General features: G+C 42.8%; 2 protein-coding genes across 5 annotated transcripts in view; one reads left to right on the top strand and one right to left on the bottom strand.

Annotated features, from left to right (window-relative positions):
* Positions 1 to 1,661: 1,661 nt before the first annotated feature.
* On the bottom strand, positions 1,662 to 2,780 carry LOC136144125 (proline-rich protein HaeIII subfamily 1-like). Its single transcript, XM_065901798.1, has 2 exons — positions 2,649 to 2,780; positions 1,662 to 2,591 (listed from the first exon to the last, which is right to left on the bottom strand). Exons 1-2 carry the CDS (start codon positions 2,778 to 2,780, stop codon positions 1,662 to 1,664), a joined length of 1,062 nt encoding a protein of 353 aa, XP_065757870.1.
* The window catches only part of ZMYM2 (zinc finger MYM-type containing 2), a 61,437-nt gene continuing 44,461 nt past the window's right edge, over positions 1,769 to 18,744 (top strand). For all 4 annotated transcript variants that reach the window (XM_065902360.1, XM_065902358.1, XM_065902359.1 and 1 more), the window contains exons 1-3: positions 1,769 to 1,986; positions 2,805 to 2,873; positions 4,735 to 4,851. In XM_065902360.1, coding sequence (XP_065758432.1) covers positions 4,805 to 4,851 — 47 coding nt within the window. In that variant the 5' untranslated portion in view covers positions 1,769 to 1,986; positions 2,805 to 2,873; positions 4,735 to 4,804. The remainder of the gene's footprint in view (positions 1,987 to 2,804; positions 2,874 to 4,734; positions 4,852 to 18,744) is intronic.

Genomic DNA, 18,744 nt, shown 5'->3' with positions numbered 1-18,744 from the left:
CTAATTATAAACTAAATGAAGAGAAGTTATTGCAATGGTATGTGGTAACAGAAAGGGGATGATGTAAGTTTTCATGGACTGACTACAATGTTATCCCGCATTTTGAAATAGCGGACTTTTCTGTCGTGAAGATGGTGACGTTGAGAATGTCAATGTAAAACGGTAGTGTGTAATACACATAGTCTTACAAGGGTATTTTGTTTTTACTGAAAACTGAAAAGCTTTATAATTAAGAAATAAAATGCAGAAAAATAAATGATACCATTTTGAGAAAGCGGGTTGAAATGCATGTTGTATATCTTTCAATTTAAATAAAGAGCAGTACATTTATTACTAGATTTATACACTGAGACTTTCTACTAGACTGTGCTCTGTAAGTAGCGTCTCTTAAAGGTCAGTCTTTTCTGAGACCTTCATGGATGATTATAATTTCATTAGAAAGCTCATGTTGTCCCCATCGTGTTGAACTTTAAAGTTGAACATCACGCGTCTGTTTACACTAGCAGGCGGTGTGTGAAATTAGGTCCACTGTAGCCATCCATCTACGCCCCAACGGCGCCGGTTGCAGTCCCACCGACCGCCGCCAGGGCGGCCTCCCCGCCCGCCTCCTACGTGGAACCTCCGGACCCGCACAGCCTGTGACGCGCGCCCGGGACGTAGGTGTAGACGGCGAACAAAAGCCGAGCCCCGCGGCCCAGGTGGCTCCTTGGTAGGAGCTTGCCCGGCCCCGCCCGGCTGGCCTCGCACCTGCGCACCCTCCTGCCCCGCGGCCTTCTTCGCCGCGAGGCCGACGAGCGAGGAGGCCGGGGCCCGGCGGGCCCGGCCCAGCCCTTCCGACAGGCGGGCGCCGGGATCGGGGACCCGCAGTCGCCTCCATCTTGACCGGCGGAGGCGGGAGGGGCGTCCGGGCCGGACCCCGTCGTGTCGGCCGGGCCCAGGTTCGCAGCCGGTAGCGGGCGCCGTCCCCGCCGTGGGGCCCAGCCCCGGCTTCCTGGGAACAGCCGGAGTTGCCCCCAGTTCCCCCCGCGGCCCCTACAAGATGGAGGACGTCGTCTCCTCCCTCAGCCATGACGGGAGCGGGGGACGCCTCCCCACGGGGCTGAGGAGAGGGGAAGCGCCTCCAGCCCTAGGAGCGCGCAGGGCCCCGCCGCCCGCTTTCCAGACCCCGGCTCCCGCCCCCTTCGCCGAAGCCCCTGCTCGCCCAGCCCTCACAGGGCTCCCAGATACTGGACAGGGAGGGCTTGGGGGACATCGAGACCGCGGCGTTCCTGAGGCGGCGGCGCTCGCAGCCGTTGCGAGGGCAGGTGGCCCAGCTGTGGTCTTCGGGCCGCCGGAGCCCGACAGCGCCCAGCCCCAGGGGCCGAGCAGCGGCCAGTGCTGCGGGAACTGGAGTCGGCGGCCCGACCCTGACGGGCCGGGCCACGGTGGGGGCGGGGAAGGGAGGGGGGTGGAATGGGGGCGCGGGGGTGTGGCCTGCGGCTGACGGACAGGGCATCGGACCACCCCCTCAAGGGGGGGTCCTGAAGGAAGGTGGTCGCAGCCAATGGGCGTGCCCGAGGCGCCCAGCCCGCCCTCCCCGGCCGCCAGTGAGGGCGCAGGGGGCGGGGCCTGCCAGGTCAGGCCGCGCCGCCGCGGCCGCCGCCTCCGCCTCCTCACCAGCGCTAAAGCCGGGACTGGACCGAGCGGAGTTGCGCGTGTTGCCGAAGGGGGGTGGGCCGGGGGCGGGGAGGTTCGTTCCGCGGAGCCGCAGCCAGAACCGGGTGAGGCTTGTCCCCGCCGTGTCTCCAGCCCAGGGCCGCCGACAGTGGGGGTGGCCGGGAGCGGCGCAGCCTCCGGAGGCGGAGGCGGAGGCGCCGGGAGGCGGAGATGGGTGAGGGCGGCCTCCGAAGCCTCCCACCGACCCGGGACGAGCGCCCCGCGGCGCGGCCGCCGTCGCCGCTGCCGCTTCGGGGCCTCCGGCTGCCGGCGGCTCCGCTGATGTCCCAGGCGCGTTGGCGGGCGGCCCGCGGGCTGCGGGAGTGCGGGCGCGGCCGCGAGGGCGGAGTGAGGCGGCCGCCGGCGGCGGGGGTCGCCCGGGGCCGCCCGGGGCGGGGGCCGGCTGTGGGGGTCGCGCGGTGTGGGGGTGGGGTGGGTGGGGGAGGGGCACCTCCGTGGGGGCTCGGGGTCGCGTTAGCGCCCTGCCGGCGACGGCGCGAGGTCCCCGAGTTTGGGGGCGAGGGCTCGGGCCCCCCGCGCCGGTCCCCTCCTCGGCCGCCCCGGCCCCGGCGCGCGCGCGGCTCGGCTCCGCACGTATTGTTTGGCTGGGTCTCTAATGGCGGACGGGGAGGCAGCGCTGCCGGTCGCCGACTGCGGGGGGGCAAGTCTCGGGCCTCGGGCAAGAGCCGGGGGCACACGCGGGGGGTTTCCGCCCCGCGGCGACGCGGGCCTCCCCCCAGCCCGGCGTGGGTGCGGGCGCGGCGGAGACGGCGCTGGGCGGGCCGATCCGGGGGATCGGAGTCTCCGCTGGCGTCGAGGCTGCGCTCGCCCTTCCCTTCCCCCTCCCCCTCCCCGAGCAGGCCTGCTGCCCTCCGCCTCCTCCCTCCAGGGTTTGCCTTTCACGTGGGTTTTGGTCCCAAATAAAAATCTTATGCCGTTTTGGTCTACTTTACGTTGGAGGGGATTGTTGGCGCCGGGCTGGGGAGCAATAATCGAAAGTCCGAACCTCCTTGACCTCTTATTCCGTTCTCTGCCTCCTCCTGGTGGAAAAGGTTCTCCCACCTGATAAGATGTTGTTGATCCATTTTTCATTTTTTGTTTTATCCTAGGACCAGGAGTCGAATTCATCCCTACCTGGTGCATCTTTGGCTGAGCGTGAGGAAGACAACATCCCGATTGTGAGTCTTTTGACCCTAATTTGATGCTCCTAGAGGACGTTGGCAGGTTAATGTAGGGCCTCGGCCTGGGGACCGGTGCGTCCCCGTTGTTTTGAGGGGGTGGAGCTTACCCCTGGGTGGCACTGCCCCCGGGGCGCAGCCTGGATAATGGCTGGTGAGGCAGCTGGGAGTGGGCGCTGCTGTTTGCACCGCTGCAGACAGCGCTCCTGCTGCAATACCAACCTCAGCTACCAGACGACGGGCTCCTGCAGCTGCTCACGTTACCCGGGAGGAGGGGTGGAGGAAGGAGGGCATATTGCTGGCGCCCTCTAGAGTTCCAGAGTGGGAATTGAAGTCGTTTCGTTTGACGCCTGGTCTGCAGCCATCTTTTAACACTTTCTCTTCCTTTTCAATGGAGAATTGATTGAAGGAGTTGGAGAAGCAGAAAGACGGATTTAGGTCTGAGTGTGTGATGTAAAACACAAACCTTGACTCTTAGGGTGCATGAGTTGGTGGATGTCTTTGACGTGTTTGCTTAGGAAAGGCGTGAGGCTTCCTCCTCCTGTTGTCTTAGTTTATCACCTAGTTCCCTGCTCTGGCTACTCTTAGCCCCAAATCTTTTGTGATGCTTAGTGTTCACTTGAGTTGTTCCTGACGTGTTCCTAACCTGAGAGTTATCGTTTAATGCTTGCAATTTGTCGGTTTTAAAGTAGCCTTGTAATATGCTAGACAGTAAGATAAACATAATGGGTCATTTTCCGTCAGTTGAAATGAGTTACAAAAAATCAGTGAAGTCACTGTTCTGGACCCATTGTATCTCTGGAGCCCACCGATGGTTAACTTGCAGATATCTGTCAAAGGTGAGTCATGAGTATGGTTGCTTATGCTTAAATATTAAGTCTCAAATGGGTCAAAAAATAAATAGATGATAAACACAAACTGAGTACTGATTATGAAGGATGATGTGAGGATGGCAACTTGTATTAAGCAAATACCACTTTAGGCAGGTCCCCGGTGCTTTCATGTATTATTTCCTTTAAGGAAATCTTGGCAAATGACCTGCAGGGTCATAAAAATAGCATGTATTGAGCCTGTATTGTATGCCAGCAAAAGTTTTTTTAAAAAAGTTACTATGGCAACTATCAACTTGATGAGGGAGAATAATATATTGAACCTCTGTATACCTATCATTTACATTCTATAGTTATCAACACATGTCCAGACTAATTTTTAACATATTAAATAGTTAATCTTTTTAAAAGCTTAGTGTTTTTATTCCTAATTGGTAGAGGAGGAAACAGGCATAAGCAGATAACCCAGGTAGTAGTATTCATTTAAACAAGGATTTGAAATTAACTAGTTTTGGTTACAGGTCTAAAGTTCAGCAGCTGTGGTGTCCTATTTTATTTGTAAATTTTCATTTATTTTATTTATTTATTTTTTAATCTTTGGGCCACACTGAGGCCTATAGGATCTTAGTTCCCTGATCAGGGATCAAACCTGTGCCCCCTGCATTGACAGTGTGGAGTTCTAGCCACCTAATTTCTAGGGAAGTCCTTTGTGTTGTCCTGTTTCAAAATATATAATAAGCTTGTTTCACAAATTTAGAAATTGAAAATGAAAAAAAACTGAAAGTTACAGTCTTTTCAGCCTGTATTCTTTTCCTGGAGACCAGTGGTAAACAAATATGGAATATTAAATCTTATCGAGTATCTTTAAATAAAAAAAAGTAGTACCACAGTTATCAATTAGATAATTATTATATAATTATTTGACTGCTTTTAAACTAATAGGGTCTATATGAATCAGAAATAATATATTCTTTTTTCAGTGTGTATGTGTGCAATTTAGTATCTCTTTTTTTTTTTTTTTTTTTTTTAAGTTCTACCACTTTATTGCTACCAACCCGTCTCCCTGCACCCTCGTGCACACATGCTCAGTCATGTAATCCCATGGACTTCAGCCCGCCAGGCTCCTCTCTGTCCATGGACTTTTCCAGGCAAGAATACTGGAGTGGGTTGCCATTTCCTTCTCCTAGTATCTATTTCTTAAATATTGTAACTTAAAATGAATGTGACTTCTGTAATGAGTTTAAAGGTCTTTTCAGGCATTAAATCATTGAGATATAGTGGATCAGGGATTAGATCTTTCAACTATCAATAGATGGGTAAAGCTTATATTATCACCACATACTTTGCCAAAAGATTTACCATTCTAAAATTTTGTACTTATTTGTGATGTCAGTGGAGGAAGATTAATTGGTTATATTAAGTACACATTTGGAGATGAGGACACAAAATGTATAATCAGAACTTTCCTGTAATGTCAACATATGTATACTAATGAAAGCAGTGATTCTTTCAAATATAGTTGACCCTGGAACTACATGGATTTGAATTGTGGGTCCACTTATGCCTGACTTTTTTTTAATAGTGCTGCAGGCAGTTGGATCTGCTGATATGAAGGAACTCAGTAAAAGGGAGGCCCAACTATGATTTATTCACGGATATACTTTTTTCTGTCTGCGCTGTGCAGCATGTGCGATCTTCTTTCCCAAACCAGGTGTTGACCTTGTGACCCTTGTGGTGGAAGCTCGGAGTCTTAACCACTCACATCAGGGAAGTCTCAGTTTTTGAAGGGATGTGGTTCTTGTTTTCGTTAACGATTTAGCTCAGAATTAAAAATTATTTTACTTAAAAGCATCAACTAATGGTGCTTTAATGCACCAGGCAAAAAGATAACCTGACAATTTTAAATTCACTTAGATTAAATCAAATTCTTTATTATACTTAAATTTATCGTGCACTTATTGTGAGTTAGGTACGTTTAGTTGTACTTACGAAGTATTTTGATATTTAAAAATACTTCACATGTTTATGGTACCTTCTTTAGTGTATCCTTAATAGTATGTGTTCCTCCTCCTGTGCTTTGTCAAATCGTTGAGGGAAAGGGAGAGTGGCCCTGCTTTTCCGAGTTCCCTAGGTTCTCTTGTGCTAGACTCTTGTACCCCATGTGGTGGGACAACTCTGAATACTTAGATGTCACACCGATGCTGACAGTGAACATTTCAGACCTTTGTGTAGGTATGGAGCTTGACATACCGTCTTTGTACAACAGTGTTCCTATTTTAGAAGTTTTCTTATATGTTGCCCTTGTTTGAGGTACAGAGTGCCTTACAGAGTGGGTCGCCAGTGCCTTCTCCGCACTCCAGTACCCTTGTCTGGAAAATCCCATGAACAGAGAAGCTGGTAGGCTACAGTCCATGGGGTCACAAAGAGTCGGACACGACCGAGCGACTTACACTTTCTTTCTTTATTGAAGTCTAGAGTTGTAATGTGTAGCAGTTGTTGTCCAGTCTCTTAAGCCATGTCTGACTCTGCATCCCCATGGATGGCGGCACGCTAGGCTCCTCTGTGTTCCACCATCACCCAGATTTTGCTTAAATTCATATGCATTGAATGGGTAACGCTATCTAACCATCTCATCCTCTGCCACCCCCTTCTCCTTTTGGCTTTAGTCTTTCACAGCATCAGTGTCTTTTCCAGTAAGTCAGCTCTTCACATCAGGTATCCAAAGTATTGGAGGTTCAGCATCAGTCCTTCCAATGAATACTCAGGGTTGATTTCCTTTAGGGTTGACTGGTTTGACTCTGAGGAGTCTTCTCCAGCACCATAGTTCAAAAGCATTAGTTCTTTGGCATTCAGCCTTCTTTGTGGTTCAGCTCTCACATCCATCCATGACTATTGGAAAAACCGTAGTTTTGACTATATGGACCTTTGTTGGCAAAGCGATGCCTTTCCTTTTAAATATAATGTCTAGGTTTGTCATAGCTTTTCTTCCAAGGAGCAAGCATCTTAATTGCATGGCTGCAGTCACTGTCCACAGTGATTTGGGAGCCCAAGATAGTAAAATTTGTCTCTGCTTCCACTTTTTCCCCTTCTATTTTACTATGAAGTGATGGGACCAGATGCCATGACCTTAGTTTTTTTGAATGTTGAATTTTTAGGGAGCTTTTTCACTCTCCTCTTTCATTTTCATCAAGAGGCTCTCTAGTTCCTCTTCACTTTCTGCTATTAGAATGGTATCATCTGAATATCTGAGGTTGTTGATATTTCTCCCAGCAGTCTTGATTCCAGCATGTGATTCATCCAGCCTAGCATTTCACATGATGTACTCTGCATGTAAGTTAAATAAACAAGGTGACAGAATACAGCCTTGTCCTACTTCTTTCCCAATTTGGAACCAGTTGTTTCACATCTGGTTCTAATTGTTGCTTCTTGACCTGCATACAGGTTTTCATAGGAGACAGGTAGGGTGGTCTGGTATTCCCATCTCTTTAAGAACTTTTTCACACTTGTGATTCACACAGTCAAAACTTTGGCATAGTCAATGAAGCAGATGTTGAGGTTTTTAAGTATTTGAAGTAAGATTGTGATGTAAGCTAGAGGTTTCAGACAGAAAAAAGTTTATAAAGTCCCTCAAAGTTTGTATTTTTAAAATAACATTATGATTTTTTTCATTCTCAGCATACTAGTCATTTTGCATATATACTATTATCAACAATTGACATTTTGGGAACTTCTTTTGTGGTCCAGTGGCTAACTCCAAGCTCCCAGTGCAGGGGCTCAGTTTGATTCCAAGTCGGGGAACTAGATCCCACATTCTGCAACTAAGACCCAATGCAGCCAAATAAATACATAAATAAGCAGTTGACAGTTTTGATAATCCCTTTCCTTATGTTGCCAAGGTCTTCAGCAGATTAATGTTTGCATTGTACTGACCAGTATGTTAGGCTAGTCCACAAGTCTCAGTTCTGTGTGGTGGTAGTAGCGCTAGTTCAGTAGAAGCATGAGGAGCCTGATGTCAGCAGGGTGAGGTCAGGAGGAGCCTTATAGTGTCAGGTCCAGGGCAAGTACACAGCCAACCGTGTGTGCTCCATCCTCAGTCCTGTCTGACTCTCTGCCACCCGCATAGACTGTACCCGCCAGGTTCTTCTGTCCATGGATAGGGATTCCCCAGGCAAGATACTAGAGTGGGTTGCCATGCCCTTATCCAGGAGATCTTTCCAGCCTAGGGACTGAACCCAAGTCTCCTGCTTGACAGGCGGGTTCTTTTCCACTGAGCCACCTGGGAAGCTAGATATATTAACTCCTGAAAGGGAGTTCAGGATGACTTGGATGTAAGAGTAGGCGGTTTGGGGCTTCGAGACACCTCAGCTGAGATGAGTTAATCAGTCTGGGCATTGAGGTTTTATTTAAAATCAGGGGAGTGGATGAGATCCCCAGAGAAAGTTAAAATTATTTGAAATTATCTAGCAGTTAAAGTTTGACCCTATGGAAAAGAAGAGATTATTCCTTAACTTGGAAATTCTACACTCTAGATGTAACTTGAATCAATTAATTGATTTATTCATTTATTTACAAGATCAAGAGGGATTATTTTTTAGATGCTGGCATAGCCCTTGAATGGGTTTTTAGTATGTTAATAAAATGATTCCTATCAGCTTCTAAAACCAGAGTAGCATTGTCCCGTATCTGATAAAGATATTAAAAGAGATTTTCTTAAAAGAGATTTTGTGGCTAGATGGTATGCAACATGAAGTCATAATCTGTGTTCATCTATCATTGATCTCCTGACTCCTTTCCTCACTTGCCCAGAGATTAGTAGTATTACCAGTTTAGTGTGTATTACTCTAAATCCTTCCTGGGCGTATATTAACATGTACCTGTAATAATAAATTAAACTTATATGTGCATGTTGAAAACATGTATGCTGTATACCATACTTTGGCCACCTGATGCATAGAGCCGACTCATGGGGAAAGACTGGATGCTGGGAAAGATTGAGGGCAAGAGGAGGGAGCAGCAGAGGATGAGGTGGTTAGATAGCATCACCAACTCAATGGACATGAATCGGAGCAAAGTTTGGAGATAATGGAGGACAGAGGAGCCCAGTGTGCCGCAGGTACTGTCCATGGTGCCTCAAAGAGTCAGACACAGACATGACTTAGTGAGTGAACAACAATAAACAACTATGTACATCTTCCTACATCTTGGTTTTTTCACTTAGTAATATGTCTTAGACATTTTTCTGAGTTAGTATGTAAGGATTTCTTTTTAAAATGCTGTGTGGCACTTCATGACATGCACTTAGCAGTTCAGATATTCTGTTGGTGGACTTTTCGTCTATTTGGGTTTCTTTGTTATTTACAATGCTGCATGAAATATATATGAAGTAGTTTCTTTGGGTTCATGTGTATTTTCTCTGGGAGAGATTCTGGAGAACCAGTCAGCATGTGACTCAGTGGTAAAGAACCCACCTGCTAATGCAGGAGACAGAGTAGACAGGGGTTCTATCCCTGGGTTGGCAAGATCTCCCGGAGGAGGAAATAGCAACCCACTCCAGTATTCTTGCCTGGAAAATCCCAGGACAGTTGAGCCTGATTGGCAATAGTCCATGTGGTCCCAAAGAGTTGGACATAACCTAGCAACTGAGCACGCACATGTGCATATTACATGTTTTTATAGACACTGCCAGTTTGCTTTCTACCGGACCACAAAACTCACTGCTCTTTCTACTAGTTTTTACATGTTCTTGCCAACACTGAATGTTATCAGATAAATAGTTAAAGTTTTATCAGTTTAATTTGTCTTCTTTCTAGAGTATGGATGTCAGTTCTTGTTATTTCGATTACAAGTATATACACATTATATAGCATGTATCTTTTTCATATTTTTGCACCTTATTTATAGTTTTTCTTTGTTATGTAAACATTTTATGATGTAATGGGAAAAATCCATTTCACTATTGCAAGTAATGGGAACAACTATAACATATGCAATAATTTTATGAAGGAAATTGTAGAATAATACAGTAAAACATGCAAGAAAACCAGAATGGACAGATTTACATATTTCTGAATGGGAACACTTGAATAATGTAAAAGAATTTTTTTTTCTTCAAATAAGTTTAAAGTCAATGAAAAGCTGACTAAATCCCTTAATATTAATAGATACATATGGTACCATACAGCAGTGATTAACTATAGAGAAAATATTTGAATATAGTATACCCAGTGTGGGACTGCTGAATTTTATGGTAATTCCATTTTTCAATTTTTTTGAATAACCTCCATTCTGTTGTCTGGAGTGGTGACACCTTTTTACATTCCCAATAGCAGTGCACAAGCAATCACCCTTTCTTCAATCAGCTAACCAATTTCCCTTCACTAATAATGTTACTTTTTCTTTATTTTGATAGTAGCCATCCCAGTGGATGTGATGTCTTTCCTGGTTTGATTGGCATATCCCTAATGACTGATTATGTTGAACATCATTGGGAAGAATTTGAGAAGGAGCAGTGTTAATTCTTCTTTAAATGTCTGGTAGACTTCACCTGTGAACCTGATTAGTCCTGATTTCTTTTTTGGGAGATTTTTGATTACTTAATCAGTCTTTCTTGCATGTTATAATTCAGATTTTGTGTTTCTTCTTGAGTCAGTTTTTGTAGTTTGTGTTAAAAATTTACCCTTTTAAAAAAATTTTTTATTTTGGGTTGTCCAGTTTTTTGGCATATAATTGTGAAATTATATTCATTCATTTCTATAAAGTCAGTAGTGATACCTTATTATCATTTCTGATTTAAAAAAATTTTTTTATATTAGTTCTGCTAGTCACATATCAATTTCTTTCTCTTTAAGTTGCACTGCTTGGTTTGTGCAATCTTAGTTCTTGGACCAGGGATCGTAGGCCCTGGCAGTGAAAGTGCCAAGTCCTAACCACCAGACCACCAGAGAATTCCCTTTGTTTCTGATTTTAATAACTTTAGAGAGTTCTTCCCTTGTCATTCTAGCTAAAGGTTTGTTAATTTTTTCAAGGAGCCACATATTTGTTATTTTTTGTTTCCTCTATTTTTTCTTTTATTAAAAATTTTTTTTTTCATTCTTTTCCCCCCCCTTTTTATTTTGTACTGGATTGTGTGTGTGTGTGAAGTTGCCTCAGTCATGTCCAACTCTTTGTGACTGTATGGACTGTACAGGCTCTGTCCATGGGATTCTCTAGGCAAGAATATTGGTATTGGTTGCCATGCCCTCCTTCAGGGCATCTATCGGACCCAGCTGTCGAACCCATGTCTCTTATGTTTCCTGCATTGGCAGGCAGATTCTTTACCACTAGCGCCACCTGGGAAGACCTTCCTTTATTTTTCTGTTCTTTGTTTTGTGTATCTGTGCACTGATCTTTATTACTGCATTCTTTCTGCTAGTTTTAGTTTATTTAGCTCTTTGTGTTTTTTTTTTTATTATTTAGCTCTTTTTCTGATTTCTTAAGGTGTAAAGTTTATTGGTTGGAGATTTTTAATGTAGGTGTTAATAGCAGTAAGTTTTCTGCTGAGTAAAACTTTTCACTGCATCCCTTAAGTTTCAATATATTGTGTTTTTGTTTTCTTTTGTTTCATGAGTATTTTCTCATTTCCCATGTTTTTCTTTTTAATTAGGGCTTTAAAAATTATTTATTTATTTTTGGCTGTGCTGGCTCTTTGTTGCTGCGTGGGTTACTCTCTAGATGTAGTGCTTGGGCCTTCTCTTGTTATGAAGCACAGGCTTTAGGTGTGCGGGCCTCAGTAGTTGCAGTTTCCAGGCTCTAGGGCTAGGCTCAGTAGTTGTAGCTCAAGTTCTTAGTTGCTTTGTGTCATGTAGGATCTTCTTGGGTCAGGAATTGAACCTGTGTCCCCTGTATTTACAGATGAATTTTTTACCATTGGGCCACTGGGGGAGCCCTCTTGTAAACTTTTTTGACTTAAAGTTTATTTTGTCCAATATCCACACATCCACTGCATTTCTGTTTTGGGTATTATATGCATGGGGTATCTTGTCTATCCTACTTTCAACCTCCTTGTATTCTTTTTATCTAAGATGAGTCTCTTCTAGATAGAATATAGATGGATCCTGTGTGTCTTTTTATCCAGCCTGCTAAGCTCTTTCAGTAATTTAGTCTATTTACATTTAAAGTAATTGTTAGTAAGGAGTAGGGAGAAGTTTACCTCCACTATTTTGTGATTTGTTTTCTCTCTTAAATCCACACCCCACCCCACCCCCCTGGCCCCCCGTTTCTTTTATTATCACCTTCTCTTGTGTTTAATTTTTTCTAGTGTACCATTTTGATTCCTTTCTTCCTTGTATAGTTTATAATTGTTTTTATAATGGTTACTTTGAGGATTAAAATAAGAGTCTTAGTATTACAACAACTTAACTAGGAATGATACTCTTCATTGTTCACTGAACAATCTGTGATTGCTCTGCCTGTTACACATCTCTTTCCTTCCCTTTACATTAGGTTTGTTGCCAATAACATCTTTATATGTGTGTGTTCATTAACATATTGATAATTATTGTCTTATGCTTTTGCCTTTTAAATCATAGGGGAAAAAGTAGTTGTAAACCAAAGGTACATTAATACTGGCTTCCTGTTGCTTTTTTGTTTTTATATATATGTATTCATTTGTGTTCTGTATTTCTTACAGCTTCAACTTACTCTGTGGTTTGTTTTTATTTTTGCTTGAAGGATCCCCTTTAGCATTTCATATTGGGTAGGTCTGCAGGTAATAAATTTGCCTTCGTTTTTCTGGGGAATGTCTTAACTTCTCATGTTTGTTGGAGGAATGTTTGGTTGGATATAGAATTTTTGGTTGACAGATTTTTTTTCCCACCATTTTAAATGTCATGCCATAGCTTTTCATATCCATAATTTTGGATGAGAAATCTGGTAATGAGGACCCATTGCATATGATGAGTTAGTTCTCTCTCACTTTCAAAATTCTCTTTTACTATTGGGTCCACAATTTGATTATTACTGTCTTGGTATGGCCATCTTGGAATTGAGCTTCTTGGGTGTATGTGTTTATCCTCATTATATTCATCATATTTGGGTAGTTTATAGCCATTATTTCTTCAAATATGTTTTTTGTTCTTTTCTGTCTCTTTTTGTTACATATATTGGTGCACATAGTGGTGTTTCACAGATTTTTAGGCTCTATTCATTTTTCTTCATTCTTGTTTTCTTGCTCTTCAGACTGGATAATTTTAATATTCTGCCTTTCATTTTTACTGATTCTTTTTCGGCTTGCTTAGATCTGCTATTAATCCCCTATAGTGACTACTTCTAGTAAATTTTTCATCTCCAGGACTTTTGTTTGGTTAATTTTTTTTAATTGAAGTATAATTGATTTACAATGTTGTGTTAGTTTCAGGTATATAGGGAAGTGATTTTAGTTTTATATATATATATATCTTATTTGTATTCTTTTCTAAGTTATTTTAAGATATTGACTGTAGTTCCTTGTGCCTTACAGGGGGTCCTTGTTTATTTTGTATATAGCAGTGTGTATCTATGTGGTTTTTTTTTTTAATGACTTTTTTTCCCCCCCTGTGGACCATTTTTAAAGTCTTTACTAGATTTGTTACAGTATTGTTTCTGTTTTAATATTTTGGTTTTTTGGCCAAGAGACAATGTGGGATCTTAGCTTCTTAGATTCCTAACCAGGGATTGAACCTACTGCATTGGAAGGTGAAGTCTTAAACCACTGGACTGCCAGAGAAATCACAATACTGTGTATTTGTTAATCCCAAACTCCTAACTTATCCACCCCCACCCCCCTTTCCCTTTTGGTAATCATAAGTTTATCTTGTGTCTATGAGTCTAAATTTGTATCATTTTTTAGATTCTACAAGTGATGTCATATGACATTTGTCTTTATCTGACTTCCCTCATTTAGTGTGATAATCTCTAGGTCCGTCTATGTTGCTGTGAATTCTTTCTTTTGACCATGTAATATTTTACTAGTATATATCCACCACATCTGTATCCATTTCCCTGTCAGTGGACACTTAGATTGCTTCCTAGTCTTGGCTCTTGTGAATAGTGCAACTATGAGCATTGAGGTGCATATATATCTTTCCTAGTTTGAGTTTTCATCTTTTCCAGATATGTGCTCAGAAGTAGTATTGCTGGATCATATGATAGCTCTATTTTTAGTTTTTTTTTTTTTTTAAGGAACCTCTATACTGATCTCTCTAGCGGCATCACCAATCTATATTCCCACCAAGAGTGTAGGAGGGTTCCCTTTTGTCCACACCCTCTCCAGTTGTTTGTTTACTTTTTTGGGGGGTTGCACCCCTGCAGGGCCTGCAGGATCTCAGTTCCCTAACCAGAGATTAAACTCATGCCCCCTGCATTGGAAGCATAGGGTTAGATAGTGGCAGTGGTTAGGTGTAAAGTCCTAACCACCGGACCACCAGGGAATTCCCAGGGATTTTTATTTTAAAAAACATTTAATTTGTCATACTGCCTCAGAACTATTATAGGTGCCATAAACACATATTGAATAATAGCCTTTACTGTAGAGAAGAATTTGCCTTAGCTTTCTTTGTACCTCCTTTGGTACCTAGAAAGCTCGGGCTCATCAGTGAGAAAATGATGAATGAATATTTTTCTTGAATCATTTTGAAATGCTTTCTTTGTGATTTTCATTGAAAGTTCACCAGCTTTTCTTAGCGACTGCTAATCCTTTATTGTTATGAATGTCAACATTTTATTTATTTATTGGCTATGCCACATGGCATGTGGGATCTTAGTTCCCTGACCAGGGATAGAACTGATGCCCCCTGAATTGGAAGCACAGAGTCTTAACCAACTGGACCATCAGGGAAGTCCCAAACATTTTATTTTTTAACTACCTTTTCATTTTTTCATGAGAACATCAAGTATTGGGGTTAATTGATTCTCATGGAATCAAAGAACAGGTAAAGCTGTGAAAGTATTTATAGTTTATGATGATTGTCTCAGTCCACTTGGGCTGGTATAACAGAAGTACCAGAGACAATAGACCTTCATGTCTCAGAGTTCTGGAGGCCGGAAAGTCCATGGTTGGGGCTTCTGCAGACCACGTGCTGGTGAGGGCTTGCTTCCTGTTCACACAGGCTTCCCTCTTCCTGCTGTGTCCTCATGTGGTGGGAGAGGGAGCTTTCTGGTGTCTTTTATAAAACAGTCACTCATCTCACTCATGAGGGCCCCACCTTCCTGATTTAATCGCCTCAAAGAGGCTTCGCCTCCTTATACCATCTCATGAATTTAAAGGAGGACACAAGCGTGTGGTCCATTACAGTGAAGCAGTATCACAAGGAAGCCTAAAAATGAACTAGAAACTTACCGAAATCTTGATGTACCGACAAAACTGCCTGGTAATTGTTAGGAGTTAACAATGTGTTAATTGATTTTCACATTCAGTTATCTTTTTAAATTCTAAGAAAAACCATAAAATAAATGCTATTTATTTTAGGGAAAATTGAAGTCCAGAAAGGTGACGTTATTTACTTGGTGTTAAATAGCTAATTAGAATTGATTTAGTATAGAAAAGTGACTGAAGGGAATAGATTTTATTTGGATAAGATAGAAGTGACCAACTTGACTCAAATTGTCTTTTCTTTATAGGACTCAGTGAGTGGTAGTTGAAGCATATTCTCTGTGGCATATAGAAGTGACCACATTTATAGTCTAGGGTTTGGAAAGAACTGTTATGGCTGAGTAATTACTCTGTTTTGAAGTGTGGATTACTGCAGAGAATTGTGCAGTTAGAGAAGTCTTCTGTCTCCACAGTACACTGTGAGGAGAAATGAGAAGACGAGAACTGTGCATTAAGAGAAGTCTCTCTCTCTCCATAGTTACACTGTCAGGAGAAATGAGAAGATGAGAACTGTGTGTTAAGAGAAGTCTCTCTCCACAGTTACACTGTCAGGAGAAATGAGGAGATGAGAACTGTGCAGTAAGAGAAGTCTTCTCCTCTCCCCACAGTTACACTGGGAGGAGACATGAGGGGATACCTCACGGCCACCAGAGGGCACTGGGGATTCAGTTCTGTCTTAAGCCCCAGAAATTGTCATCTTGTTTTAGGTATGCTGAAATATAGAAAAGATCCAAAAAACTCATGCTTTAAAAGCTTTTGCATTCCCTAAGCTCAGTGGATTTACACCACATTCTTCTGAAAATTGTTATGTTGATGAAGATCCTTCCTTCCTTCTGACAGATGGATGTTAACTACAAGTCAGTTCCATTTATGTTACATCTCATCTTACCCTGGTACTTTGGGCTTGATATTTCTTCCTTTTGATACTTGTATATTTCACATACTGATTTGGTTACTTTTTTATTGAATGGTGTGGGTTTTTTTCTTTTTTTAATTAATAAGAGTTGTGCTCTATTATTTTTTGTTTAATACTTAATAACATTATTTAGTAGTTATGAATGTTCAGATCCCCTCATTTTCTTACCATGGTCTTGGCAGCTTACTTTTAGTTTTTTTTTTTTTGTCTGTGGTATGTGGGATCTTAGTTCCCTGACCAGGGGTCAAACCCATGCCTCCTTCAGTGGTATCTCTTAACCACTTGACCACCAGGGAAGTCCTGGGCAGTTTACTTTAGAGGATTGCATTTTTGAAAACATCTATATAAGTGAGATAATGATTTTACTTTTCATTCATTGCTTAAGTGTTTAATTGTCATGAATATTTGGCTCATAATAAGTATTAAGTAGATGTTAACTATTACTGGATGAATGTACTTGTATTTTAAGGAACCTAATTGAATCAGTTATTAAAATTTTGAATCAAATGTTATTCAACTTATTTCAGCATTTAAAACTTTCTGTAGTGAGGTTAAAAATTTTTTGTTTACTTAAAGTTAAGTGAAGGCCTTGTATGAAGCTTTTTCCCAGCACATGCTGTTGTTTTACTATAAACAATTCTTCCTTATTAGGTTAATATAGTATATGTTTTAATATTTGAAAGTATATTTAAAGTGTCTTCGGGAAATTCCCTGGTGGTCCAGTGGTTAGGATTCTGCACTCTCACTGCCAAGGGCCTGGGTTCAATCACTGGTTGGGGAACTAAGATCCTGAATGCTGCATGGTACAGCTAAAAATAATAATAATAATAACAATTAAAGTGTCTTAGAGCATAGAATGATAATTTTTAGGTCATTGAGTAAGGCAAAATAGTCACCCCTTAAATTTTGATTTGAAATGAAATCATCCATTTTCCTTAAAGCAGATATAAATGTGTCGTTTCTCGTTTTCCAATATTAGCATGTCTTCCATCCTAAAACAAACAGCTTAAACAAGAAGAATGAAGAGAGTTGTAGAATCAAACTTTTTTTAAAAAATAAAAGATTTATTTATTTTTGGCTGTGCTGGATCTTCATGCTATGTGGGCTTTCTCTGTGGTGTGTGGGCTTTAGTCGTTGTGGCTCATGGGCTCTCTGGTGCTGGCTCAGTAGTTGTGGAGCATGGGCTCATAATCTCCACCGAACGTGGGATCTTCCCGGACCAGGGACCGAACCTGTGTCCCCTGCATTAACCGGTGGATCCTAGCCACTAGAGCACCAGGGAAGCCTTGGAGCCAAACTTTGTGCAGAGTGTGTGGAGTCCTGACTTTGTCTTGGAACCTTGGGCACTTTTGATTTATATATCTGAGCTACTGCTTTTTCTTAATTGAATTATTGATTTGTGATATTCTAAAAGTTTCAAGTGTACAACATAGTGATTCCCAGGTTTTTTTTTTTTTTTCCTGGCTTGTGGAATTTTAGAATAGTTCCTGGTGGTTGCTTGAATCCGGGCCTCGGCAGTGAAAGCCTGGGGTCCTAACCACTAGACCATCAGGTGACTCCCAGGTTCATGATTTGTGATGGCAGGGGTGTTGACCTGTTTGGTTTATTGATTTTTCTCAACACCTCAGACCGTGTCTTGCGGATACTGGGTGCTCCACAAATCTTTGTTGAATGCAACTATTAACCTGACTTGCTGACTTTGGTGAGTTCTTTGCTTGTTTTTCTATCTCCTCTCATCCTGTTCCCTTCCATGAACCTTGTTCAAGCCATGTTTGGCCTTCACCCTGGTGCTGGAAGTGTCGGCCTTGTTCCTGTTGGGCTTCTGTGGGAGCTGCCCTCACTCCAGTTTCCCAGTTAGCTCTTGCTCGTCATTCCAGGTGTCAGTGAAGTGTCACCTGGTCACAGAAGTCTTTTTTCTTTATCCTGTTACCCATTGTTTTTTCTAAAATTTAAATTTTAACTTAAGTGAGAAATCATGCTCACAAATTCAGAAAATGCACCAACACACACAGTGAATAGTTTCTCCATACTTGTCAGCCATCTGTCAGCGTGATAATTATTTATATTAGGGTGGTCGTCTTCCGTCCAGAGGCTTTTGTCGCAGTGTAAGCAAATGGCCATATAGATGAAGCAGTGTTTGTAAGCTTCTGTGTTTTCAGGCTGGGCTCAGTGGCCTTATGAGAGAAGAAGGGTTACCAGGCAGTTCAGAGTTGGCACTGGGCCCTTAGACCAGGTTTCCACACCTGCGCAGCTGCAGTCCTGTCTCCTCTGAGGGTGTAGGGTACAAACAAACCACTTCACGGTCCTGTCTGTCTTTCTGCAAATTGACCTGCAGTCTGTACTCACCCTGCATTTTCCCTCCTTGTTTTTTCCAGTTTAGCCTCTAAGATGAAGGTGATCCATGTTCAGGACTGGGTCTGCTACCATCTGTGCCCATCACCTCATCGTCTATCTGCTCAGTAACTTATTTTTTTTCCTTTCTGACTGTTTTATTGTTAACTTTCTGCTATCTCTTTGGCTTCGGCACAGCTCTGCCTGTGTAGTAGGTGCTCAGAAATATGAGTCGACTGTGGCAGAGTCATGAGGAGTTCGGACTGTTGCGGTGAAGACCTGGGGATGCATTCTAGCTGTGTGACTTGGTTAGTTAGCGTCTCTAAGCCACAATTTCTAAGTCATGAACATGGGGCAGATATTACAGCTATATCAGGGTTATTTTGAAGATGTAACCAAGGGGTGGAT

The sequence above is a fragment of the Muntiacus reevesi genome, chromosome 11 (genome assembly GCF_963930625.1).
Source record: "Muntiacus reevesi chromosome 11, mMunRee1.1, whole genome shotgun sequence".
NCBI classification, from domain to species: Eukaryota; Metazoa; Chordata; class Mammalia; order Artiodactyla; family Cervidae; genus Muntiacus; species Muntiacus reevesi.
The sequence above is the reverse complement of the archived record's forward strand: the minus strand, read 5'-3'. Positions and strand labels throughout refer to the sequence as shown.

Coding starts and splice junctions, on each gene's coding strand:
- LOC136144125 (XM_065901798.1), bottom strand. CDS start 2,780: ATGGATCAACAACATCTTATCAGGTGGGAGAACCTTTTCCACCAGGAG. Junction 2,592..2,648: donor CGCCAACAATCCCCTCCAAC/GTAAAGTAGACC, acceptor CCCACGTGAAAG/GCAAACCCTGGAGGGAGGAG.